Source organism: Toxotes jaculatrix, chromosome 7 (genome assembly GCF_017976425.1).
Source record: "Toxotes jaculatrix isolate fToxJac2 chromosome 7, fToxJac2.pri, whole genome shotgun sequence".
Lineage (NCBI taxonomy): Eukaryota > Metazoa > Chordata > Actinopteri > Toxotidae > Toxotes > Toxotes jaculatrix.
The window spans coordinates 7,988,018-8,015,950 of NC_054400.1; the positions used below are offsets into that span (position 1 = coordinate 7,988,018).

Below are 27,933 nucleotides of genomic sequence, written 5' to 3' on the forward strand. Positions count from 1 at the left end.
GAGCTTTTAAACCGTCCTACTTTTGTGAATAAAAATGCACAAACAACACCGTGTGTAAACTTTATTCCTCTTTCTGAATGCATGACTTGTGCAGATAAAGGGAGTGCTTCGTGTGCAGCTCAGGTTTTTTGCTTTCCGCTTTGACAAATCCAAAGTCGACACCGCGGTGGAACAGAGCTCGGTGTATCATACAGGGACTGTCGGACAGCACAGGAAGTACACAATCAACCAAACTGTCACTTTTTTGTTTGTTTGTTTTAGCAGCCTTACCTCAAGACTTTGCCATTTATTAACCTGCTGTTTTTGCATTTTGTCCTTTTCTTACAAAAATCATTATGCTTTTTAAGACTACAACAACACACTATAGACAATACATACGGTATTCCATAATATTTGACTTCTTTGATTAGTTAGGTATTTCAATATATCTTAAATTATACACTGTTTTCAGTACAATAATGATTTTTTTTAAACAACTGGCACCAGGATGTGAGCTAATGTTCCCCTGTGTTTTCATCTTAAGTCTGTTGGAGCTTCATCACCATTTTCTGTTAGCCGGGTGAGAGAGTTTCATTGAACATCACTTAGTTTTTGACACAACATTAGTAATACTGGATATACTTGAGTGTAACATGAAAATTGTGCTCCTGGTTGCAGCATTATAGTTTGGCAGCACATGCACAGACTACAGCATATAGCATTTCTTTTTTATTATTATTATTATTATTTCACCTCTGTACTTTCTTTCGTTTGTCTTTTTGTCACAATCATCCTGAAACGCCAGATGTCTGGTATCAGAGTCTGAAAAGTCAACTGATGAGATCAACCCGCTCTGACCCAGCAAAAGGTTTGCTGCTGCAAGGGAGTGGAAATTTCACTGAGTGTCTCTTGGTTTGGTGATGTGTCCCTCAAAGGCTTTAGAGGCTACACCACATGCTCACACACATACACACACACATACACAGACAGTACCGTAACCTCATAAACAAGTGTTCTTAGTCCATATACAGCAAACACTTTGTACCTGTTGTGAAAAGACGAACAAAACTATTGCACAGTAACTGTCCTTCTAATCAGAGCATGAGGCAGTTGTGAAATCAAACATGAACAAATGAGCCTGTTTTTTTTTGCCACCTCCTTTAAGTATATAAGGCTGTAGCAGTGCTTTAGGAGGGAGGGGGAGACACACACATGCCCCCTCCACTCCTCAGTAATAAAGTCTCTTCCTCATCAGTGCTGAATCTATAGGACAATAAAATAAAACAAAGGAAAAAGCTGCTCTATGGTTAGTAAAGTCTACATGGAACAGCAACAGGACAGAGTGGTTTGGTGTCACTAATGTTATCTTCGGTATGTTACTTCCTCTAGGAGCTGAGAGGTGACTTCATGCTGTGTAGATCAGTGATGCAGTTGTAAGGTCCTAGTGGAAAAGAGAAGGGGCAGGGGAGGGTCCAACAGCCTTGATGCAGTCCTTCTGAAGTGTGTGTGTGGAGAAAGTAGAGATGAAGGGTTTCTATTGCAGTTTCAGTGAACTCGGGTGGAGTCTCATTGGGAAATGAAGGCCCAGTTAAGTTTTGGGGGTCTCCGCGCCGTCAGTTGGCCAGCTCAGACCCAGAGCAGCACGGTTCAGAGAGTTTCAGGTGTAAGGTGTGTGAGTGTGTGTAGGGCAGAGAGGGGAGCGGGGTGGAAGAAGCGGGTTAAGGTCTCTACATGTTGAAGCCATATGCGGGAGCAGCTGGGTAGCCAGCTGCGGCGGTGGCCTGAGCAGGGTAGCCAGCTGCGGCCGCGGCAGCCTGAGCAGGGTAGCCCGCTGCGGTGGCAGGGTAGCCGTAGCCTGGGTACGCTGGCTGGGGAGCCACTGGAGCAGGAGATGCAGTCAACATCAGCTGCTGGCCTGATCATACAAACAAACAAACACATGGTTACATGCTATATAAAAATGAACTTTTTACAACTAAGCTCTGATGGCTATGTTGTTTCTGTTGCACAGCACTTCTGTATTTCACTAAAACCTTGATGTCCTTGCACCTTTACACTCTTTACAGTTTTTGATCCCAAAAACCTGTGAATAAGACTTTATGTTGTACAAGAACTTTGTTCAAACTTGTGTGAAAGATAAATCATAAAATTTGATGAAACCAATATGAGCGCATTTTCCCAATAACTAATTCAATATGCTAAAAATGTGATGTGAATTACTAGAACAAGGAAACAGATGTGTTTGTTTGCAGATGTGTAGTTACATTTTCAGTAAACTATAACATTACCTTCACCCAGTAAGTATACATCTGGCTAATGGTGGATTTCAACAGCAACAGCTATTTGTTCACCCAGGTTTAGCACACAAATAGTTTCAGAGAATGGACTGTTAGGCACAGACAAATAAATACTGCAGATACAAACAGCAGGAGACAATTTTCTCCTATTCAGGAGCCACAACTGTCTGTCCTGCAGGGTCACATGCTGCCTGTAAACCTACCAAACACCATCGGCTGAGGTTCTGTCACCTCCTCCTCAGTTTTCCTTTGGCTTTCTGCCTCCTCCAGCTTGTCCACCTGAGGGCAACAAAGAAAAGAGGACAGATCAGACGTGGATCACTCGCGCACTGTACAGAAACAGAAAGCATGATTTCATACATTGTAGGTATCCTACAGAAACCTTGTAACTCCATGTACTCAGACTTGCAGGCTGTTTAAACTTAAAATCCAGGCAAAGATTTTTCAAATGTGTCCTGGTAATTTGGATATAAAACTGTCAGTTGCCAATTAAAAAGAAAACACTCTAAATAAAAGATTTTCTCTGGATACCTACAATGTAATGATAACAGTGATGAGCCAATTTTATTTCTATGGTTTCTTATTTTATGCTCAATATAAAACTTTTAAGTTTTGAGACGACACTATTTTTTTAAATTACATATCAAACAAATAAATGCTGATACAAATGACTAGTTAACTCAGCTGATTTATTATAACCATTTCTGAAAGAGAAAACTACACACAGTAGTTCACAGTGCAGCTAAGGTTGTCTGAGAGAAGATGCCATGCAGGTTTGGTGAGAATTTCTAATACAGCTTCCAGTACAAATGTTACGTCAACAGTTAAAGGGTTTGTTCACCCAAATCACAAAAACAAAATTAGTAGTATCTAACCATGACATTTCTTCGATGCTGCTCAAAGCACTGAAAAATTAGGTTAAAAATCTTAAAAGCAATGTCTCGTCCCAGATACAATGTCCTTGTTCATCATCAAATAATTCACAGATCTCTCTGTCCATAGTTGTCACCATTTTTTACATTTAATAGAAAACGGTTTCCATTTGTTGAAAAATGGTTGACAACAAGGTCTGATGTTTAAATAAAAAGATAACAAAGACATTATGTTTGGAAAGGCACTGCTTCTGAGCTTCTAAAATGTCATTTTTGAATGTTCTCAGTGCCAGAAATAAAAGTTGATAGACAGTGATGGGGCAGGGCAGTGGCAGACATGTCAAAAACTTAACAACAACAAAACTACATCATGGCTAGATAGCACTGTGGGAAATTGTTTTCTTTTTTGCAATTTGTGTGAACTGACTCTTTAAAAGTAGAATTATAGTAAGATCCAAGGTTAAAAAAAACTACTGCACTGTGTATTAAGTAAAGGAAAAGCTATACATGCCTATATGCTGTTGCTACGATTCCAGCCATTCAAAGTTAACAGTCTCATATCAATAAATGACAATCACAGCTTCCACATGCATCCCATTCATGGCTGTAAGCGGGCCCTCCTGGCAGATTTTCATGTGTATTTCATTCTGCTGGACTAAAATCAAACTACAAATTAGAAGCTCAGACGTTAAGCTCATCCTTGCCAAGCATACAGTATTTGTGCAGTGAGCTGATTGGAGTGTTTGCTAGACACTAAGTGCAAAGAAATAATCAGGCATTGTGCTGCAATTATTGAGACAGCTGAATGCAAAAGGTTTCTGATGTAAGTGGAGATCAGTTAAAACAATGGTTGAGCTCAGTTAATGTAGTTTAAAAAACTTTAGGATTTCTGTTGAACAAAAATGTAAAGAAATGAGGAAAAACATTTGGGCAAAAGAGTGAAAAGGTTAAACAGCACCTGTCTATGACTACAACATATTATATAGAGCATGAATGAATTATTGTTTCCTGAAATGCATATGTAAAATACTAGATGCATATAACAGAAATATGTGTGATTTTAGTACATAAAACAATATCAGTATGATCTTATTGCTGTCTCTTGGTATGTGTTCGACTGCCCTGAAGTAAAAAGGAGTTGATATTCCACTTCCTGAAAGGCTGCTAAATTCCATCCCTACCAGTTTGACCAGTGATTTAGAGAACAAAGCATTTGGCATCTATAAAATAAAATAACTACCTGAAATAAATAATTTCCCCAGAGACAAAGGAAAGGAGACTCCAACACTTTTGAAGTTAGTGTTTGTAGCCCTGCATTGATCTAACACCCCAAATTTTTAAACTAAAACTTGTTAACCTGGAGTTAGAAACATGGGGATGCATCTAACATGTCTAGAGTGGCTTGCTCTGCTCTACCCACATTCATTTATGGTCTTTGGAAAGCATAAATCGGGTGAAAATATTATTGTTTAGATTACTGTTTGTACTAGTGCTGCACGACTTGATGAAAATGTGCGATTGCGATTATTGTGGACAATATTGCGATTTGCGATTGCTTTATTAGAAATATATCCTGTCCAGCGTGCGGATCATATTTTGAAACCCCTCCATATTAACTGTATAAATCAAAACAATAGTTTGTTATGGAGTCTGTAATTTCCCTGTCTTTTTGAGGTCCTTTCGTGTGGCGTGACACTCCGTGATTGTACGTTGTGATTCTCTCAGACAGTTTTCAGTTTTATCTTTCACGTTACTTGGTTGGGCTTTTATTTGCATGCACTCGTCGAATTTTTCTCTGTGTTGTCTCAAATGTTGATAGAGATTGGTCGTATTACCTCGGGATGTAACAACTTTAGCTTTGCAGGTTTTACACAAGCGGGAGTTGTAGGTTTCAGCAGTGAGGATCACTTTCGCGTTCAAAAAGCTGCAGTTCCTCGGCTGCCGCTGGGGGCTGGCTCCAGAAGTGAGCAATTCTCCATTGATCCCCATGTTAAAATAGCCAACTTTACAGTCTAAAAAACATATTTACAGCATGGTAGTGACAGCCTGGGTAATTTTTTTTGTACCACAACTGTTTTAGTGTTATTTAGGCTTAAAATTCTTACATAAATTAGGGCGTGGTTACGTTGAGTGACAGTCCCATAGACAGGCACTGGCAGTTAGCTCTTTGCTAAAGCATCCGCTGGGCTAGGTGGCTACATCCAGAGGCCTCCAGCGGTTGACAGGGGCTGCAGTGTCCGTGTTTGTTTGCCAATGTTCAGATAGGTTTTTGTGACAATATGGCTCGTTGTAGTGTAGACTTTACTAACCGACCGTCGAAGGAGTCTGTGTTGTAGTTTTTTCGGTAAGTAAATTTCTTACTATTTTACCTGTATGTTTGCGCTAATTAGCATGTATTAGTATATATTGCCGCTGGCTTATGACATAATTGCCGATTTATGGTCGCCGCTGATACAGATAGAGGACCGGAGCAGCTAATGTTAGGAACGCTGTGCGGACGTAATCGCACAGCGTGACATCGCGATTAGATTAATCGTGCAGCACTAAGCTTGTACTATGTTGTAATATAACATCAATCTCAGCAACAACTGAAACTGTCAAGAGTTTAAAAAATGCCACTTAACACCAGATGCAGCCCCAAGAGAGAGGAGTTAGAAGGTGAGAGGTATCTGTTAGGCCAGGACAGGCTTATCCTGGTCCTGAGGAACAAGATAGTGTACAGGCTTTTGCTCCAGCCACCAACACAGCTTTTACAGTTAGGGGCTCTACACTGGTCCAAGACTTCTTCTTTAGACCACATTATATCTCCTGGAAGCAGTAACAATGAAAACGTGTTCTACCATTCACTGTGAAATGCCAAAAAGTTAGGGCTCTATGGAAAACACATCATGACCTACCGAGTGTACAAGTTAAATGATTTTAATCTCACATCAGCAGTATACATTTTTCTTAACAGCTGCATGTTAACTCAAAAGTAGCAGCTACCTGTAGTTCCATCATTTTCCAGTTAACATAGTGGTTCTTAAACCGTTACAGTGGCACATGAATTTTACAGAGATTTAAAGAACACAAGGCCACAAGGCTTTAAGTTTAAATTTCCACTGCCACCTGAAAGAGATGTTATCTCAGATTACACTGTGCCATGCACTATGTCCACATTTAGCGTGTTGATTTTTATGTTTGCACTGAAAATCAATAAACAACAGTGCTTGTCTGTCCATTTCCTTTTGTCATACTTTCTGCTCGACTGCCAAAAGCCTTTATTTGAAAAGGGAAATTCATTACCCACAGCAATGAGGCAAGAAGGGGAATCACTTAGAAACTGCTTCCTGAAGATAAACTCAAGATTTATTAGAAATGTGTTGTTGTGTTGGTGCTGAAGTGGAACAAAAGCTTGCACACACTACCACAGTTCTCCAGGACCAGAGCTAGTTAGGCCGTACTCAGTCTAAAGTCCATGCTAGGTTCCTACATCAGAAACCTAAGAGATAAGTTACAACAAAAACAAACAGACAGAACACAGAAGAGAAATAAAAAGAGGGCCAGAGACCGTCACCTTCGCTGCAAACTCATCAACCTGGAAAAGAACCCAAAGACATGACCTCAAGTGACCTCAAATGTCCGCAGGTCAAAATTTTAGGAAATCATGATGACCAGAGGGAGTTCACAGGTAAATATACATAACTACCATGTCTTTAGAAAATCTTTCTCTCTGCCTTCTCGTCTCATCATATCTGTGTTTACTAAAACTGTCAGTATGACCTGTTTTTCAATACCTCTATGGACTATTGTCCACCCCTCACTTGTCAGGACAGGTTTCTACAGAAAATTAAACAATCTAAGAAAAATAAACCAATTTTAGTACAAATAAAAACTCTTGAATTTCAAAGATATAAAATAATAAAACCTAATAAAACCTACTTTTGACTTACAGCAGAAACATTAACTCTTTATTGCTCTTCAGTGAAGTACAGACCTTTGTGAGGTACTCTCTCATGACTTGGATGAAGTACGGCATGGCAAAATCCATGATGTTGTGCCTCCAGGCCAACTCCAGCACCACGTCAGGGTGCAGCAGGTCATAGGAAGCGAACAGGCAGGCAGCGAAGCACTCCTTCCTGCCCTCCTCCAGGAACCACTGGAGCAGAGTCTCTGCCAGCTCAGCATCCTTAGACTCTGCAGCATACAGCATGGCATCCTGAGAACGAAAGAAGTACAGCATATTTAAATGGGAAACAGAAAAGTTTGAGTAGACCACTTTTATGAAGAAATGGCCAACTGACATGACTTTATTGATCTTCACTTGATGCTTGGTGGCTCAAGTACCTATCTCCAAATATAGCTACTGTATCTAAAGTATAAACAAACAGTGCCATCTATGGGGGCCTGGAGGTAGTGGCAAATGTAAAGAACACATACTTTAATTTTTTTGATTATGTTGATTTTCTTACCTTGTAGAGTTTGTCCTTCTTGCAGAGCTCTACACTCTGTCTCCAGCGGTTGTTGCCCTTGTACAGGTAGGCAGCAATACGTCTAAACTCAATCAGTTCATGTTTCTCTAACCTCTGAGCCAGGCCAATGGTATCAAAGTTGTCATAGGCATCGATAGATGCTCTCAGGCCCTGTGGATAACACACACAATAGAAAATCTTACATCATAGACCAAGAAGCAAGAAAAGGAATTCCTGAATCACTTAATTATACCATCAATAAGGAACTGGCGAAATTCAAGTCCTATTATATCAAGTGTTTACATTCTTTTTTTCTACTTTTGATCAACACTAGTAACAGAACGGCTGAGAGACCTGGTAATCCTCCTCCTCCGTCAGCAGGTTGTTGAGAGCTTCGTTGACAGACTTGTTGTTGTGATTCTGGACAGATCTCAGGTAAGGCTTCACCAACTTCAGCTGGTTCACCTGGCCAAGAAAAAAACACTAACACATGACTGTTTGGCACTATGTACAATCTGTGAAGTAGATAGAGAGGGCATCATTTGTAAAAGTTGACCTCACTGCTGGTTACCTTGCTGAAAAAGGTGACAGCCCGGCTGTGGTCCAACCGTGGAGACAGAATAGTCAGCAGGTCGTTCAGTAGGAGGGGTTTGTATTCCAGGTAAAAGGAAAGAGATTTATAGTACAACTCCACATTGGCAACCTGAGGATAAAAGAAGAACAAATGTTAAGAAAAAAAAGGTTTGAAAAGGAAATAAACAGCTTGGTCACAAATACCTCTATTTACCTTAGCAATGATGTCTTTGAAGAGCCCTTCTTTCCATGCATCTGTTGGATGAGACATCATTGTGATGACTGCGTTGTCGTACTCCTCGTACTTATCGTAAAGAAAAACCAGCTCTGCCCATAAGTGAGACTGCTCTGCTGCACGAAGAACCTGGTGAACAAAATACAGGACTCTTTACCATGACTTGTAACATCAGGCCTCTTTATCAAGGTCATTTAGTTATGTGGCCTAATCACAAAAAGAAAACTTTTGTTTCCCTGAGACAGGAAAAGACCCACCTAGCTCAAACTAATCAATGGGTAAAAACAACAAAATTAAAAAAAAAAAAAAAAAGGAGAAAAGACTGGGGAGACATCAGAGGCTGCCAAACCTTCTTTTTCTTAACTCATGACTTTGCTAGGTCAATAAATGATGTTAGTATGATTAATTTTTTAACACTCCTGAATGGAGTGTTAAGGCAAGGTAATACTGGCAAAGAACAAGTATTTTCAGGGTAACAGATATTTTTGAGGACTTCTCTGCAAAGCTTTCAAGGATTTTAGGAACTCTCAAGACGAGATATGTTTGAGCTGAGGAGGAGAACAGACTATAGCAGACTACCAGCTTAACATGGAAATCAGCAGAATTTGAAGCTGTGATTCTCACAAGACAGTAATATTTCAGCACAGTGTCAGCCACCAAAGAGAAAAACAGCTCAAGGAACTTTCTGTGCACAGTATTACTTTCCTTCTAAGGTGCTGATGAGAAGCAGAAGTCTTTGCTGAGTAATAAATCAAAGGAGCTCATGGCGCATAAGCAGCCTCTTTGTTTGTGATGAACTCTTTAAATTATTACAATAGACAGAATTGTTTTGAAACACACTCACACACAGACATACTCTACCTTTGGGATGTTGACTCTGGACCAGAACAGCTCCAGGTGCTCCCTCATCTTCTGAGGTTTGAACTTAGAGTAGAGGATGGCAAGCTCAGTGAACATGCCCATATGAGCCCGCTCCAAGCCCAAAGCAGCCTCCAGCAGAGCAATGAGTTCCTCAAAGTACCCGCGATCCTGATAGTAGCTGATCAGGTCCTCCAGCTCGTCCGCATGGATCACTATGTGAAGGCCACAGATTTGTGCCAGCCGAAATTCCTCGCCATCCACACATGCAAAACACACCTGATGATCAGAGGGAAAGATAAGAAAGTTACCAAGAGCAAAGGAAAACAATAAAAAAAGGTCCACTTAAAGGTCCCTATTCACCAGTCATTCCCATGAGGCTCTAACAGCGCTTCAGTGCCTAGACTCCGCTCTATGATCTCAGATTTGTCCATGTGAGGGTTAAAAAGACAATGCATGGTTGATATAACACTATACCGATTAAAATTTGTATTTAATTACCTTAAACAACAGATCTTAGCTGACATTAGGTAAATGTTTGTTTACTTTTCCAGGCATTTTTGGTATAATTGAGAGGCCATTTTGGATTTCCCAGTCATAATTACAACTTGGATGTTGACATCAATAACATTTACAAATGACAAACCAGTGATAACAGGAAACCGCAAATGCCCTGCACCTATAATAAAACTCAAGTGGTATGCTGTTTTTGAATGCTAATGTCTTTTTTAAATGCTGATTAGCTCAAATGTGTTTGCATAATACATTATCTGGCACTAATTTATATTTCAATATGAAGTATCACATTTCAGCTTTTTAGTCAGTGTGATAAAAGATGATAAAACTGTCCATTGTCTGGTAAAAGCTGGCTGTTTGTGTCCCTCTTACCTCTTTCCATGTCCGTGTGCTGTTGGCTTTCCTGGCGCTGTCCACAGCTGCCTGGTACTCTCCAAGATGCACTAGTGTCGATGCGAGGCGAGCAAAGTTGGACACATTGTTGTACAAGAGCTTGGCTGCTTCGTACATACCCTCCTCATAACATCTATCGCCCACCTGGAGAAAGAGAAAAGGAAAATTAGCAGATGCATGGGCAGCTGAAAATCCAGGCAAAGAACAATATAGATGTGATGTTTTCCTTACCTGCTGTATGTGAGCATTGTTGGGCCCACTGACAAACTCTTCCAACTCAGCCAGACGATTCGTCTTAGCTAAAGCAAAGATCAGCTCTGTCTCCACGTACGACTCTCTCGCTTTCTTTCGAGCCATCTGAAGGAATTTAACCAAGTCTTCCCAGTTATCTGCAAAATACAAACCACACCTTAGAGACCAGCTCAGATCAATCACTGCTGGTGTGTAGAAGAGTTATGGAGCAAAGCAAAGGCTTACTGTTCTTGCTGGCTGCATTGACCACCTCCATGTAGGCTGACGGGTCAACGGCTTTAATATATGAGTCAATAGCCTCCTTGACCAGGTCTCTCTGCAGTTGAGCTCTGGCTAACTGGCTCCACACTGCAGGCTCATTACAACGCTCAGCAAACTCATAGGCACGATCTAAGTTCCCTATGTGCTCTATCAACACCTACAGAAATGAGGAGAGGAGAGAGTTTCATTATATGATCTGACATATAGGTACTCATCAGGAATAAAAGTTACTAAAAGGGAGTTTAATCATTTCACTAAACACTAATTAAGAGATTCACTGATACAACATGCAGCAGCAATTTCCAGCACAGATTTTCAATACTCATACACAGCACTAGCAAAGGTGCTAAAAAGAATAAAACAAAATGAAACATGCTGGACTGGAAAAAAACATAAATATAACTAATACACTTATTAACATAACCCTTTACATTCATGTAATACTAGATATATACTCAAGCAGTTTATTTCACCTGTATGGCCGAGGTGTTGACATCAAACTTCTTAAAAATTGCAAACGCTTCTTCAAAGAGCTCATTGCTAATGGCGATATTAGCAATGTCTGGAGCATCATAGTTGTCTAGCCTGTTGATGTACTCCATCACACGAGTGCGGTCTGCCTTGATGGCTGTCAAAATCAGAAGGTTCTGGAGGTTTCTGGGAAAATACATAGGGATTATTAAACAGGTGACAGCTATTGTGGTTAAATTATTATGACGCCTAACAAGCCATAAGTCTGCTGTACCTGTGTTCACTGAAGACAGAGTTATCAAGTACAATCTTCTCCAGCAGTTCAATCAGCTCGTTGGGCAAGTCTGCAGTCATGAAGGCCTTGACTGTGACGGACACCTCCTCCGGGTCCTGGGTCTCTGACAGTGCTGTCTGCACCACCTGAAATTAGATGAAACAAGGAGAAAAACAAATATAAACTTAGAAAAATAACACTCATTCACAGCCTGCATCATTTCAGACGGTGAGTTCGAGAAAACCTAACCTGGTCGATGAGTTGCCTTCTGAAGGGGTTGTTTTCTTCTAACACGTTGGCCCAAAGCTCTGGGTCTTTCCGTCTCACCAGATACCGAGCCTCACTCTTGAATAATGAGTTCTCATTGCACACCTGAGAAGAAATGATATACAGTGATTAAAGAAGAAAGATTTACCAGACCATTTACCGATGATCATCTACATGCTATATAATGGGATCTACACACTTTGATGAGCTCCAGGTCACACTGTCCTCTCTCATAAGCCACACAGGCCAGGTGAGGGTCTCTCTTCTCACAGTATCTTCCGACCACAGCACTGTCGTAGAACGGATTCTCCTTCAGGAAGCGCTCAGGTGTGTTGTTGCTGTCAATGTAGATTTTAGCTAGGGCATTGTGAGTGGCTGGCTCCTCACAACCTTCATGGATACGGGACTCCAGCCACGGCAATAGAAGCTTTAACCTGCACAGATGTTGGAAAACACAGTGTTTTGAAGTATCAGCTTCATTAAATAACATTTAGAAGAGGATTTTAAGTTACATGCATTACAGTGCCATGAACCATCTGGTTTTAAGCCTGAATTGTAGTTCAAGGTTGACGTTTCAAAACACTAGATGGCACTGTTGTGCATGTGTTATTCATCCATGCTGTATCCAAACTTTTGTTTACACTTTATAACATTCACATATTTTGATAAAGAATGGAAACAAAGAGGATTTGTCCTAGAAATAACTTTATTAGTTGAGAAACAGCTAATCTGTCTAGGATTACTGACGCATCCACAAAAAGTACAGAGGGAAAACTGTGTTCCTGCCAAGCCCAGAGAGAATCAACATTGGAAGCACCTTGCATGCTAAAATGAAAATATTTACTTTAGAGTCTCAAAAGCATAAAAAAGCATAAACTGCCAATCGTACACAGAGCAAGAAACAAACATAGGAGCCTGTATTTTTCTTCATATTTTTTTATATGCATATTTCAGTCACGTTTGCTTCTGATTTATGGATGTGGTTCAAGCAGACCACAAACATGTCTTGCAGTGTAAGTGTAGCCTATATAACTGGTATGTCTAGTTAATTTTTTAGAAAGGTTCGATGCGGAGCCGAATGGCTACAAGGCATGCCACATAACCGCACTATCCATATGTCAAATCTGGCCTGGAATGTTTGTTGCATATCATACCCTCCTTTCTCTCCCTTCATTTCCTGTCTGCCTCTTCATTGACAGCTATTTAATAAAGGCCAACAAAAAATCTCAAAAACAAGAGGTACAATTAAACACCTGTCAGGTACCTAAAGAGGCACAAATGATTTGCAACATGTAGCAAGTTACTTTGCCAGATAAGTATTAATCAGCTGTTGGGTGCAGTGAGACACACAAACAACGATGCAAGATGTCTGGCCTTACCTGTTTCTTTTCTCTACCTCCTCCACCAGCTCATCAGTGGAAAACTGCCCTCTGACCACCATGATCAGGTTCTTAATGACATCCTCAGCACAGTCTACATCCAACAGCCCGCCTATCACCACTGGTAAACGACTGGGGTTCACCTGAAAGCAAGTGCAACAAATTCCTAATAAAAATGGCAACATGTAACTTAGAGAGGCTTGGATTAGGCAATGGCCGGTTATGTCTAAAGTCTCAGCAGTATGCTCGCTCTTACCTTCTGTACGTAGATTTCAATGTATTTCTGCAGATTGTTGCGGTAGAGGTAAAGCACCAGATCATGGACGAAGTCAAAGCGATCACACACAATGATAAGAGGAAGCTGGTCTGTTAGCTTGGCCTCCTGCAAAGAGAAGAAACATGAGGTTCATTTGTGATTAAATTGTATGAAATGGATAATACAGTATATTAGAAAATTGTTGCCATAAGGTCATTTTACCTTGAGGAAGTTTTTAACCCTCTCTGGGTCGTAACAGTTGCTCTCTCTACAGATTCTCTCCACTTCTTTGATCTGGCCTGTCTTACAGGCAGCCTGGATGTACTTGAAGTGGACATCAGGCTCCTGGCTGAAATTCACAATCGACCCAAGGAAGTAAAACAACCCTTGAATGGAGAAGGCAGAGGGAGAAACAGCACAGCAACAACAGTCAGCTACATTTAGTACCACTTAAAAGCTGCACAAAATGAATGAAAATGCTTTAATCCAACATGACCCAGGTCTGCATATCACCCCTGCCCATGTTTGACACCTACCCTCATAGCTCTTGAAGGATTCAAAGAGCTCCACCAATGCCTGAGTTCCCAGCTGCTCATGATACTTAGATGCTACCTGGACACACAGTTGCAGGTTCTGTCTGATGTTAGCCGATAGCATGGCCCTTAAACACTCCAAGGAGTCTTCTACCGATAAAGAGCCAAAGAAGTTCACCAGCCACTAAAAGCAGAGTCAGAATAAGAGAAAAAAAGATGGGGTAGAACGTGAGACAACAAGCTGAGCAAGGAGCAGGAAAAAAAGAAATGGGTTCAGGCATTTTCACACATCATCAAAAAAAAAAAAGACTGAAAAGTGGCTGCTCCCAAAAGAGTGGTATTCACAAGCTTGACCGCACTTTTACAAGCATACAGTACCTCAGGGTTGAGCAGATGTGTGTGCACCACGGCTCGTTTGATATCATACAGGTCGGTGTAGTGTTCAAGAGCTCTCTGCAGCAGACCTGCCTTCTCACACAGCTGAGCAACGTGGGCACGGTCATAGTGTGTGAACATCTGGTTCCCCAGGATTGCATCTGCTACCTAAAAAAGTTCATACACACATGAGCACACAGGTCTTGTTTGATATTATCCAAGGGGAAGTTTTTTGTAATCCAGAGAGTAAGTCTGATTTTCACCTGGGGGGCATGGATGAGGTTCATCTCAAGCAGACGTGTCTGCAAGTGTCCTTCGGCTGGGCGGTTGTTCTTTAAAGCATCCAATAAGAAGGAGGTGCACTGCTGGATCAGGCTGCCCTCCATGAAAACATCTACAATCTACCGTAGGGCAAGAAGAAAAAAAGAAAAATAGAAAGAAAGAATGCAGTTAGGAAAATTGATTTTTTTATTTCCTACCATCTGTGAGCCATAATTTGAGTTAGCATGCAAAGTAAGATTAGAGTCACACACTATCAACCATCACAGGCCCGGTAGCCAGATGTTTCTGCTTTTCATATTTAACAACATCTGTGGAGGCCACAACTGAAAAGAGGCAAGGGTCTTAACTTAGAGAAGCATCAAGTCATCAAATTCTCTATCTGAGACTTGGCCTGAGCAGAGCGATGATGTGGCTTTACGAGGAGGAGGGGGGGGGTTCACTGACTCAATGAATTCCTGGCATTGCTGGCACATCTGGAATAACACAGATGGAGGCTCCCACACTGGGCTCTTTGTGTGTTTGCGTGCATGTGTGAGGATAAAGGTGTGGAGGGCATGAGTAAAAGCAATATTGCATGTCTCTAGTGAAAGAGGTGGTAATGTTGGTGTGTGCATTACCTGGTTGATGTTGGCCAGAGGCTCCTCATCCTGGACCAGCATCTGAGCAAACTGCAGCCCCTGGTCTGGATTGACCCGCATCACATTTCTCAGTAAAAACACCCAATCTGGGGTGTAGCCCACCTATAAAAGTACAGTTGGATAGAAATTTCTCAATTCAGTAATAGTGAATTTATACAAAGAAATTCATAGACTCCTGATGTGTGTACTACTTTTAAGATATTCTTCCTCTGACCAAATAGTACTGTATTGTATTATCATAATACATGAAATGAATAAATATGTATCAGTTTTCCATGCATAATTAAATAAGGGAATGGTAAAGGGAGGCAAGTTCCCTGATTACCTTTTTAGCGTACAGCACTATCTTCTGGAACTGGCCAGTCTCAGCGAAGCACTGGATGACCTTGTTGGGGACGTTAGCTCTGAGGTACACACTAAGAGCGAGTGTGGGGTCAGAGGCCTTCACCAGGTCTCCCAGCTCCTCTGAGCACTCCAGCTGGAGCACATACATAATCACAATTACCAACTGTGAGTTATAATAATTGTGCATATGACTTTTTTTTATATGGCTTATGAAAGCTGCCTTGTTTTTCTAATCCTCCAGCCCTACCTTGTCCTCCTTCAGCCATTTCTCCAGTAGTTGCTTGCGGCCCTGCTGCAGGACGGGCCTGCACAGCTCCAGAGACTCAAACTTGTTTAGTTGGCCCTGGTCCAGTAGAATACCAAAGTACTGCAACAGCGGAGAGGCCTGACCCGGCTGAGCAGGGACACTCTGAAACTTGCGGATGGTCTCTGCCGTCCGCAGGATACCCTGAGGGGAGGAAAGATGGTGAAGAATGGAGGAATTATGGGTAAAGGATAAAAACAAAGGAGCAGAAAAAATGAAAGAGTAATTCCATTAAATTCCATTCAAATTCCATTTGAAGTAAAATTTCATATCAGTTGCAGTGTGTCAGCATGATGATACACAATGATTATATACTACATCCGTTTGTACTTTTTGTGTTTAATTTGTTACACCACTGAAGTGCAGTGGGTGTAACTGGTATAGTTTTTAAATCATCAGCAGAAAAATATTCTACAATTAATCACTGACAGTAAATACAAATGTAAAAATGTGTGCAGGTGCCTTTCCCTAGAATTATTTTTTGACTTTTTGCCAATGCACCTGGTTCGTATCAGGATATGCAAAAACTACAATGTAGCACCAGATACAGGCTTACCTTGGGTGCTGATGCAGCAACCTTTGCAGCCTCTGAATAACTTCCCTGGGCAAACAAAGTGTTGAACTTCCTGGCAAAAAGCTCCTCAGCCCCAGCAAGGTTTGACCTCACAGCCATCCTCAAGGCTAGATCAGGGTTCTGCAGGACGTTAGTGGCATAGTTGACGATGTTTTCCTCTTCAACACACACTGACAAGACCTAGAAAGAAAAGAATATATAATCATATAGATACTGCATAGGTAAAGCAGCCATGAAATGAAACACGTACATTACGATATACATTATCACCAAAACATGTTCTGTGAGGCCAGAATAACATTTAAACATTTACATTTAACACCAAATGCAGACCTGTAATTAATGTTGTAATAAAATGCCTGTAAATAAAGTAATTAGTTATTGCCCCTTTACAGCCAGTTTCTCACCTGTCCCTTCTTGTTGACCCCAATAATTCCCGAGGTGGCTTCATGGGGGGCAGTGACAAAGATGGTCTCTGCACTGATTCGGTTCATGTAGATACACACTCCAGACTCCAGGTCGTACAGGTGAATGTAACCGTATTTGGTGATCAAATATATTACACCATGCTTATTACCAATCTGAGGAGAAATGTCAGAGAGAGAATTTAAGTGCTCAACAGGCACCCTTAGGTGATCTAAAGCTCATGAGTCGCAGGGGTCTTTCCTTACCTGCATAGCTACAGGAAAGTCTGTCTGGGCCTCTGGAGGGAAGAACACATCCACTGCTTTCTTAGCAAATGGCTGGTTTCCTGCAGCTGGCTGTCCAACTTCAATGATGTGCAGCTGGAGATGAAGAGGCCACATAAAGAAATGACCACAGCAGGCAAACAAAAACAATAAATCAAATATGAGCATGAATGGCAGCAGAGATGAGTGCATATACATTAATAAACTCTGACTTTCTTGATGTCACCATGTAAGGGCTGTTGTGGTGACCAAAAAAATGGAGTATAAAGGTTGCTTTTCCTGTGATCTTAACTAAAACACTGTCTTTTGTGCAATTCAAAGGTCTTAGTTCAGAGACTAGACAAAATACATTGTGATAGCATCATGAGTGAAATCCTTGTGTACAATCCAGGGGCCCTCACCTTTCCTCCAGCCTGTGAGCGCACAGCAAAGCAGAAAAGGGTGGAGGGTTTGGCATTTCCCTCCACTTTGAACTCCCCAAAGGCAGCAGCATGGCCCTCGATGGGCTGGGACACTTTCCTGTCAACAGAATACAGCTGCATCGCCCCAACCACGCGATTTTGCTGCAGGACAAAGAGAGAAAACAAGAGTAAAAGAAATGATTGATCTATTAGGTCAGTAACACCACCATATCAATCAAAAGGTTAAAGATCAAAGAGGATTCTAGGTTCAAATAAGTTCATGAATATAGCTCCACTCTGATAGTCTATTCTTTCCCTTACCTTCATCACTCACGCTATGCTTTAATTTAGGCTAACTAACACTCAAGGTATTTTATTACACATATTTCTTTCTGTATCTGCTCTCAAACAACTCAACAGACATACAACTGATTAGATCATTGCCTTAAATGCTACTCTTTAATCAGGTGAACAGTAAGTCCTGCCCTGCTGCACTGAGATGCTGCTGAAATCACTATTTTATGGGCCCAAAATAAAATGGACAAAATTAAGATACATACACCTTCCCTGTGTGACAGGCTACACTGACATATACAGTGTGTGTTCACAGAAAAAGTTAGATGTGACAGAAAGTTGGCTTCTGCCACACAGCCTCTGAACAGCCTTAATTTGTCATTTTCCAAAATGTTTTGTTTTCCACATACACATTATAATGTGAGGCTAGCAATTCCGCATTTATCCACTCTGGAAAGTGCTCTATTTTTGGGTGTGAAAATGCAGGGTTAGTGTGAAGAGAGGGGGAAAATGGAAAGAGACTGTGCAAGGACTTTTTGTCTCATGAGCATGCAGATAAGGGATCATACACAGGGTGATAAATCATGATAATTCCTCTTAAAGATAATTTTCTGTAAAAATTAGTAAGTAAACATGTTCATGTGTGTGTTCATACCTGTGCCGAGATCCCTATCAGCAGTAGCCACTTCTGTTGCTCGTCAGTTCTATAGTTAATGATCTGACATCCTGCCAGACTGGCGTGCCGATCGAATACTTTGGCTGGTTGGGAATCCCCCTCCATGCTCCAGTGATAGACTGCGGTATCCGTCACCAAGGCAACAGTGTTTACCGATATCCACTTCCAGAACATGACCTCCTCTGTCATGGTGTGAGCCTTCATCTTACTCTTCATCTCAATGTTGAAGATCTGCAGCGTCTTGGCAGCTGAGGGGAGGTAAAGAAACACCAGGAGAGAAGTGAGACAGACAGTGGATAACTGAGCCCAGAGGTTAATGCAAGGAAGAGAGAGCTGAGGTGAGTGATACAACCTCAAATTAAAATAATGATAATTTCACACATTTGTCTCAATGATAGTAAACTAATGATATCTTGTTTAACGCTGGTTTATGAATACCTCTCTATTTTTTCATCTCAACAGACATGTAAATGAACTTGTCGATATTTGAGATGAGAGACTGTTTTGTTTGTTGTTTGCATTTTAAAAAATATACATATCCACAGCCCTAATGGTTTTTCTTGTAGTGCCCCCTGTGCCAAACTACACTCCCAATGGCCACCGTTAAACCTGTGAATTTTCATCACCCAGCCCATTCAGTTTACCCAAATTGTATAAACTCTCCTATATCTTGTGGCATCAAGCCATATAGTTATTTTGTGTTATGTGTGCCTGAAACTTCTCCCACCACCTCAATATGGGTAAGGAAGCAATACTCTGTACACAGCAGAAACGTGTACAGAGAAACGTCCTGGTTGCAACTGACCTCTGGCTACAGAAAGCAGATGGCAGTTTTAAGAAGGTTATAATGACCTACTGACTAAATCTGAACATAGCTACAACAAGTTACACAGAAACAAACAGGTGAGGAAATGCATGATTCAGGTGAATACTGGAGCTGTGTGTGCTGTGTTCAAACCAGCACACACAGCTATAATGGAACATTAATGGGATCCCTTAAATGCAGCAGGGAAAGATCGGAACGTTGATGTGGCTGCTGGCACACGCTCACACAGGCGTGCAAAGACACACACAGTGCCCAAGCTCTTTTCGTTGTATAATATCTGATAATGCATACCACACATACACTCTACCAGCATACAACAAGTCATGCTAACACATGTATAGTTCTCATAAAAAGAGGATACTGTGTGTACCTGGAGGTTAGGTTAGAGTAGGGGTGTGATGCTGATGTAATTTACTAGCAACAGCAGTCATTTCTAAACAGTTGTCTGTCCTTTGATTGATTAGCGGTCAAAATTACTTCACATACTTGAGAGGGGTATGTGGGAAGCTTTTATGAGAGAGACATAGCTACTGTATCATCACAACAGAGTGCCAGACGGGTAGACAGACAGAAAGCAACTCACCGTCTGAGAAATGACAGAAAGCAAGGGAGAAAAAGCAAAGTGTCAATCAGGTAAGAATGAGAAGACAAAGATGGACCACAGGGAAAGGGCAAACAGGGGCATATTATCCTCACAGGGGTGGGGAGGAGGGAGAGAGAGAAGCATTATAGGCAAATCATCCTGATCAGCATTTGTGTTTGCGCTCCAAGGGATAGATTCAGTGGAAGAAAATCAATTTGCACAACCAATTTAGTACGTTCAGGCAATAGAACTGAGTGCTCTCTACATATTTAAAGCACTGACAGGGTATTAGATGTTGCATGACCGTGGCATTCCCATGGAAATACTTGTATATAGCAAAATCTGTTAAAACTAGAGACAAATAAACAGAGTGAATGCTATGCAGACTTTATTCTGGGAATTGAAACAACAATAATAACCTCAGCACTTGGCATAAAGCCAATAATAATAGCAGAGAACGTTTTTTGTTTTTTTTTAATCACAACACAATATTCTTCTTCTAATAGCCAGTGGTGTGGCTGCCTGAATGAGTTGCTGTATGTCTCGCCATACATATTCTTACCTTTCAGGGCGATGACCTTGCTGGCAGGGTTCATGATGGCACTGTCAGCGGAGATTGGTCTCCTGATTGGATTGGTGGGGTCGGACATGTCCACGATCACCACCTGGTTCTGCTCACCCACCTTCTCTCTGATGCAGATGAACTTGTCCGACTCCATGGTCAGATAGCTGAACCCAATGTTGGCTGGGTTCACGCCCATGTTCTGCAACTGGAAATATTAGTAAATTTTTTTTAATCAGTAACAATGAGAATCTTTACCCTAAACAGGTAACTTTAACCCTGTTTAGCATTTTGAAGTAGTGTAATGTTTAATGACTTGTTTATAACTATAATCTAGACTACAATCTAGACTATAATCTAGCTGTAAGCAGATAAGTGCAGTTTCTCAGTGTTTACTAATGTATTTGTCAGTGGTTACAACAATATCATAGTAACTGATGCATAAATGATTGACAACACAGTCTAAGACAGCTGTAATCATATTCAAACATTTTTGACAACAAGCAGTTTTTACAGTTAAGTGAGAAGATGAATATCACTCTCCTGTGTGCACGGTAAATGTGAAGCTGCAGTCAGCAGGTGATTAGCTTAGCTTAACAAAAAGACTGGGGGCAGGAGGAAACCTGGTTCTGTCAGGTAACAAAATCCACCCAACAGCACTTCTAAAGCTCACCATGCAATACATTATATCTAATTAGTTTAATTTGTACAGAAAATGAATAATAATCTACAGGCATTACATGTTCCCCCAGGGTAGCTGTTTACCCCGATTCCAGTCTTTGTGTTAGCTAACCAGCTCATGACTGTAGGCTTCTATAAAAAGGACAAATGACAAATGATTACACACATTATCATCATTCAGAGTCAGGTTTAAAACTGTTTCTAAATATGTTATAAGCAGAGTGCTTAATAACTCCTGGAATGGATGAGCTATGTCATAGTTTTAATGGTGTTCAACCCAAAACATGTTAAAGGAATAAAAACATAGAAGACTTCTCCATTGCAGTGTGCCGACAGTTTCCTACATTTGGACCTAAAGTGAAACTCAGCTATAAGTGGAATACTCCAACTTTCCAGAGTTTTAATACTTTTAAAGGAGTTATGTCTCTATCACAACAAAAAAAAATGCAGTGGGAAAACATATATTCAAGCAGCTGGCATTTGCCTTGCAGGGGGAAAAAAGCAGCAAGCACTTGACCAAAAGAGTATTTCGATTAAAATAGCAGCAGGTCTGCTCCAATTTTCCAGGCATGTTCTTAAAGGTTGTCGTCCAGACAGGAGGTCTGGTGGGACATGGAGCCAGGGAACAAGCATGGGCACACAGCAGACAACAGGATGTTAACAAAACAGAGCTTTATTTTACACTCAAGCATTTTCAGAACTATGTTATACTTGCAATGCCATTAGTAACCATCATCACATCTCAATTATACTTTACTTCAGCAAAGCTTGTGATTAAACCCTGACACTGCATTGAATCATCTGTGTGAGCAGCCAACTGTAAAAAAAGTTTAACACGAGATTCTTCAACCTAAACCAGTCCAAGAAAACGCTAAAGAAAATCCCCAATAGAAACCAAACATAAATTATAATTCTTTTAATGAAGCACCATCAGCGAATCCTATTCATTATTCGGTATATTTACTTTGCTAATGGGAAGAAGTCCCGAGATGTAACAAAACACAAAGATCAAGCTGGTGTCAGTTTCTGCTGCGTCAAATCTTAGCAGAACTAACAAACACGAAACTCTTCACCCAGGTTATCGGCTGCCGAACAGAGGAATTACTGTGCGCACTGTCAAACTAACTGTGAACTAAGAGGGCAGACCGAACACGCAGTCTGCCTCTGATGCAGTCTCCCTCTGATGACTGACCTGACTGCATTATGCAGTCTGAGGCAAGGGGAAAGGAATCCTTACGCTCATCACAAGGACTGTACTATCTCGAAGTTGGCTGGTAGAGCAGGACAACAAATCACGACTGCTGAGCCATTTAAATCATGTCATCTGCAAAACAGGAAGGATGTAAGAGTCAGCAGTCGGCAGTGGACTGATTACTTTCTTGATTTAACGATTAATCATTGTGTCTATAAAATGGTGGAAAATGCCAGCAATAATTTCCCATAGCCAGAGGTAATGTATTCAAATTGCTTGTTCGGCTGACAGTCCAAAATCCATAAATATTCAGTTTCTGATCATATATGTTGAAGAAAAGCATCAGATTCTTACATTTGGAGAGGATGGAAATGTCAAACGTTTGGCATTTCAAATCAAATCACTGAGTAAGCGAGAGGAGTCACTGTCACTGACAAACCCACAGAGGACTCACCCACCTCTGCAGTTCCTCCAAGCTCTGCAGATGCTTTTCAGCCTGCTTAGGCTCATGATTTTGCTTTTATGACTCTCGTTAACCTAAGCACTATCGCCTCACAGCAAGAAGGTTCCAGGTTCGAACCCCGGTCTGGCCTCTTCTGTGCAGAGTTTGCATGTTCTCCCTGTGCCTGCGTGGGTTCTCTCTGGGTACTCCGGCTTCCTCCCACAGTCACAAAAACATGCACGGGTTAGCTTAATTGGCTACTCTAAATTGCCCGTAGGTGTGAGTGTGTGTGTGTGTGTGGTTGTCTGTCCTTGTGTGTCAGCCCTGCGACCAGTCCAGGGTGTACCCCGCCTCTGGCCCATAGTCAGCTGGGATAGGCTCCAGCTCCCCCCAACCCTGACAGATTAAGCGGTAGAAATGGATGGACTCTCGTTAACCTATTTTCAGCAGCAATTGATGAAACTTTTATATCTTTGTCCCTCAACTTGAAACTGAAGCATACCGCAACGGCGTGATTTTAGTTTATTCTCCAACTTCCGCAGCCCACATTAAATCAAAACAAGCTTAAATGAAAAAAATATCTGTTCTTTATTAGTTTGTTAAACACATACTGACTTTATTTTCATGTACTGAATAACAGTGGAACATAATTAATTTCTTTGAACATCAGTTTAAAACTGAAATGATTGATCGCTTGACAGAAAACTAATCAGCCATTATTTTGATAATTAACTAATCGCAAAAACACTCTGCTTCCAGCTTCTCAAATGTGAAGAACTGCTTTTCTCTCAGTTTTACTATAACTGAAACTGAATACGTTTGGGTTTTGAACTATTGATCTAACAAAATAAATGAGTGGAAGACTTTACCTCGTGCTCTGGGAAACTGTGATGGGCCTTCTTCACTTCTTTCTGACTTTTTATAAACCAAATGATTAAGCAAGAAAATAACTGGCAGAATAATTAATAATGAAAATAATAAGTTCCATTTTAGTTCTCTAATATGGGATTTTGCATAAATTATCCATACCAAGATAGATGTGAATATTAGAAAACATCCTTATCTGTACTGTGATCATGATTTCAATCGTATCTCTCAGCCACTACTCAATGTACCGTTGGTTTCTGTTAAGCTATGGAGACGTACAAGATAAAGGCCTCTTGAAAAGGACACAGAGAAGACCTGAGGGAGGATTGGAGCCATATGTTGCATCTCCTCAAGACTGCCAAAAGTATCTCTGGGAGGTGAGGGGAGGGAAAATACAATAAAGATAGCGAGGGAGAAGATAAGGGTGGGAGTGAAAGGAGGAGCTCAAGACACTGTCCAGCATCTTGGTAAAAACGAAGAGATGGTGGTGTGTTAGCGAAGCAGAGAAGCCAGAGTGATAAGGAAGGAAGGAAGAGTGAAGGATGAGAGCGAGGCCTATAGAGTGCAGTTCCAGTAACACAGGCCTTTGGCAGTTTACAGTTCAGGGTGGGGTGACTGACTCACCAGAAGACAACCCCCCCCCCCCCCCCCCCATCCCCAGCACTCCTTCTTAGTAGAACATTCCAGACTAAAATCACACTTCAACTACAACCTTCTGTCCCTGGTGACCCATAAACTGCCTCTAGTAATGTATCTTCACACACAAAGACTTCACCGGCTGAGATCACTAAAACAGAATTAATATCACAATGGCAAAGGCAGTTGAACTTCAGTGATGATACAGCGTTGACGGTATTTGGTGAGTCATAGACTGGGTGGACGCATTGCTGTGGCACTGACACGTTGCATTAGCGGCTGAGGGTTTTGGGTTTTTTAATGAAATTGCACAATCACAATTAAAAATGACGACACAGATACACAGCCTATACGTTAGGAGGTATATCTTATGCGTGATCATGAAAACATTAAAATGCCTTTGTTTGCCATATATGACAGTAAACTGAATACCTTTGGACCGTTGGTCAGATAAAACGAATAACTCAAGGTGTCACCAGGAGCTCTGGGAAATTTTGACGGACATTTGTCACTATTTTCTGACATTTTTTACTGGCAAACAATAATCTTTGTTTACAGCAGGTTTAACAGTTGGTGACTCATTTAAAGTTTCAGAAAGACACAATGTGCGTACTGTATGTGTGAATGACTGCTCTGTCAATGCATTCATTATTGAGTGTTTGTGACTGGACACAGACGCTCATGCTCGTCCAAACCAGCCACTGCTGCAGGTCACAGATGTGTTCTGTGAGACTTGTGTTAGACTGTTCTGTCATCCTGCTTCCTATCCTGATGTGATTTGCTGGACTTAAATGGGGCCTGCCTACCTCATCCGTCTATCACATCTGTTGGTTTGACGTGGTGGCACCATTTCATCATTACAGGATGCTGTAAACAGCCGCAGAGCAGCAGGTCGGACTCTCTTAACTCAACTCGACAGGACAATGGTCAGGCGCTTCGGAGCTGCAGGACATTTTTGCACTTGCACAAGCTGCTACAGTGCGTAGGCCGCCACACTGACAGCCAGCAGCACAGCCACATAAGCTGAAAATGACTCTCACTTTAGCACGTTCATAATTCAACAAACCATTCTCTGTGCTTGTCTTCCTTCATCTTCCCACCAACACAATCCACTGAACTTAACCACAGTTTGGAGGCCGCAGTGATGTAGCCAACACTCGGCTCCACAAATCCTACTGGGGCAATGATCCATTCGGCCAATTAATGACATGCTATGACACAAAAGCCTGGACCTTGAATCATAAATCACACTACAGCAAACAAGAAAGGACGACAAAGAATAATGATATAGAGAGACCTTACCACACAGTTAATGACAAGCAATCCATAGCTACTGGTGTGGAGTGAGAAAATGAATACTATCGAATCTGTCACAGCTAAATTATTGGCTCTGAGATCCAGGCTTCAACCTCCACGTCCACAGTAAACACCAGAGTAGCGTTAAAGGACTGTTTCGTGTTGATTAACCAAGATACTTGGAGCATTTGGTTTGCTCTTTATCTCATGCACCAGCTGGTTCAACAGGCTGGTACCTCATTGTGAAGCTAGGCCCATGTAACACTCCTGAACCCAGGACCAGACTGCAGACACTGAGCTGTAAATACCAGGCCAAGGTAAAAAAAAAAAAAAGCTAAACAACTTGAGGCCCAAAGTCCTGGGTTTGCAAATTCCAAGCATTTTTTACTCTGCTGGAGCCACCTAGATTCACAGGGGGATACGACTGGGGCAGAGCTGGGATTTCACGGTAGAGGTGGAACGTAAAGTAGTCTGCTGCTTATCACTGTCTCAAGGCAAGATTTTCTTAGGAGATGTATAAGGGAAAAGGCATGCACTGCTGAGAGCTATCCCAACTAATAACCCAGACATTACCAGGTACTGTACTGCCCTCCATCAGTGAGAAACAGTGTACCAGTCCTGGCACTGAGGAGAGGAGCCTGGTGGCCTGCAAGCTCTCCTGCCCAGCACGTTTTTTTTTTTTTGGTGGATAAAGGATCTTTGGCTGAGGAAAGTGGGGCTACTGGCCAGAGGAAGGGAGCAGAGAGAGAGAGAGGGGGGTGGGGGATCTGTGCTTTTTTTTTTTTTCTAGTGAAAGGCCATTTCACTGCCTGCTGTTACCATAACAACAGGCTACAGACCAGGGGAGGCGGAGGGGTGCGTCACAAAGTTTCTCTTTTGGCTGCAAGACACCAAGCACTGGGGCTGCTATGGGACAACGATTATCAAAGTCCAAACCAAAGGAAAAAAAAGGGGGGGGGAGGGGGGCATAGTGGAAATAGTTCCTTCACAGACAACCAAATAAGTGGCTGCTTGTTTTCTTTTTTTTTTTTTTTTTTTTGGTCCCAAACTGTAAAAGGGCATTTTGTATTGTATTTTTCCCACCAAGAGACTGCCAACCACTACAGGGCCTATGCTACTCTTTCACGTTGATCCTGCACAGATGCTCCCCTGGCATGGAAATACCAACAAGCAGAGCTAGGAGACACATGAAATCAATATAATATTGATACTGTAAGATGAAACTAGATTTCATGTGAAGTTCTGCTTATTGCAGTATCTAGCTTTTGCTCAAATAATGTGTTTTTTTTTCCCTCTGGTCTCACAGGATGCATTACAGTTGAGTGATGCAGTTTTCTGAACTTATTTAACTGTTGTAATTGAGAGGGCGCAAAATAAACGCTTCTGCTTCTTCACACACGCCGACCCTAAGAAGGATACTGTCTAAAAACGTTATCATCGCATTATCAGTATATGATTTTCAGCCAGTTACGCCCCGTTCAGCGCAGAAACCGGACACAGACACACTGATCGGTGTTGCTGTTGCTGCTGTTGTTGTTGTTGAAGGTTACAAAGTGAGAATGTGTTGCTGCAGGACATGACAACAACATGGTAGCCACAAAGCTTTGAGAGCAAGTGCCATTCAGGTCTCAGTTACATGTACCCACGGAACAGCTGAGCTCAGTTGTCTGCAACAAAAAGTGTCAAAACACCGCAGTTTGCATCGGCGCGGATTGAAAATGACAGCGGCGTTTTTCCACTTGAAGGGGGGGGAAAACTGCGGCGTATCTCTCTCTCTCACACACACACACACACACACCGGTCCGCATTGGAGCTGTGTACTGATCTCAATTTTTACAAGTCATCATCTGCTCGGCAGGAGAAAACTAGGCCTGTGGCTATATTGAGCACCACCCTGCAGCCCTATTTCAGATTCCATTTAAATGCGACATGTGCCGTGTGTTTGCGGACCTTTCATGGGCGAGGAGCTGCGCAAAAAGAAATGTGCTCAAATTAATTTTAGGGCTTTTCCGAGTCTGCTTACCTGCAGATGTTCCTGAAATCGTATCGGCAGTATCTGAGCCATTTCTGGAGGATTTGTCTGCCTGAAGAATCCGTGAGAAAGGAAAGGGGAAGGGGACAGTAGGAGGAATAGAGGTGGTCTTGTTCTGTATGTGCCCTAAACGTCCCCAAAAGTCAAATATGATGGGCAGTAGTAGGTAGTCTGGGTGGCTTGCGTTGATATCACACGAATCCAGTGACTGCTCCCATTCAGTAGCCCCCCTACACCAGTCCTGAATCAAAAAACTCCGCACCTCCGCTAAGAAAACTAGTCCACTTCAACTACTACCGATCCCCGTGCTCATATGCGGTTCCTCCTCGAGCCTTGTAAGGATACGGGGCTGTCCTAAAAATCCGTGCTGA

General features: G+C 41.7%; 1 protein-coding gene across 4 annotated transcripts; it reads right to left on the reverse strand.

The window, feature by feature from the left end:
• Nucleotides 1-54: 54 nt before the first annotated feature.
• On the reverse strand, nt 55-27,933 carry cltcl1 (clathrin, heavy chain-like 1). 4 transcript variants are annotated; one of them, XM_041042194.1, is made up of 33 exons: nt 27,554-27,933; nt 20,417-20,624; nt 18,425-18,693; nt 17,476-17,637; nt 17,057-17,170; nt 16,793-16,966; nt 16,368-16,565; nt 15,755-15,955; nt 15,488-15,640; nt 15,142-15,264; nt 14,506-14,643; nt 14,246-14,410; nt 13,871-14,051; nt 13,557-13,720; nt 13,335-13,460; nt 13,079-13,221; nt 11,899-12,133; nt 11,682-11,804; nt 11,433-11,578; nt 11,161-11,344; nt 10,652-10,844; nt 10,406-10,563; nt 10,154-10,318; nt 9,269-9,544; nt 8,387-8,536; nt 8,171-8,302; nt 7,954-8,064; nt 7,600-7,770; nt 7,125-7,346; nt 6,699-6,725; nt 2,480-2,555; nt 1,794-1,894; nt 55-1,760 (listed from the first exon to the last, which is right to left on the reverse strand). In XM_041042194.1, the coding sequence occupies exons 1-33, from the start codon at nt 27,593-27,595 to the stop codon at nt 1,707-1,709; spliced, it is 5,085 nt and encodes a 1,694-aa protein (XP_040898128.1). In that variant the 5' UTR covers nt 27,596-27,933; the 3' UTR covers nt 55-1,706. The 4 variants fall into 4 exon arrangements, with proteins under 4 accessions (XP_040898128.1, XP_040898126.1, XP_040898125.1 ...); XM_041042192.1 differs by having other exon boundaries at nt 55-1,894; nt 6,705-6,725; XM_041042191.1 differs by having other exon boundaries at nt 55-1,894; nt 27,554-27,932.

Excerpts from the sequence above, each read along its gene's own strand:
- cltcl1 (XM_041042191.1), bottom strand. The coding sequence starts at position 27,595 with ATGGCTCAGATACTGCCGATACGATTTCAGGAACATCTGCAG. Across the intron at positions 12,134-13,078 it reads GAGGTAGAGAAAAGAAACAG|GTTAAAGCTTCTATTGCCGT; the intron begins GTAAGGCCAGAC and ends ACATCTGTGCAG. Across the intron at positions 11,579-11,681 it reads GAAGGCAACTCATCGACCAG|GTGGTGCAGACAGCACTGTC; the intron begins GTTAGGTTTTCT and ends ATCTAATTTCAG.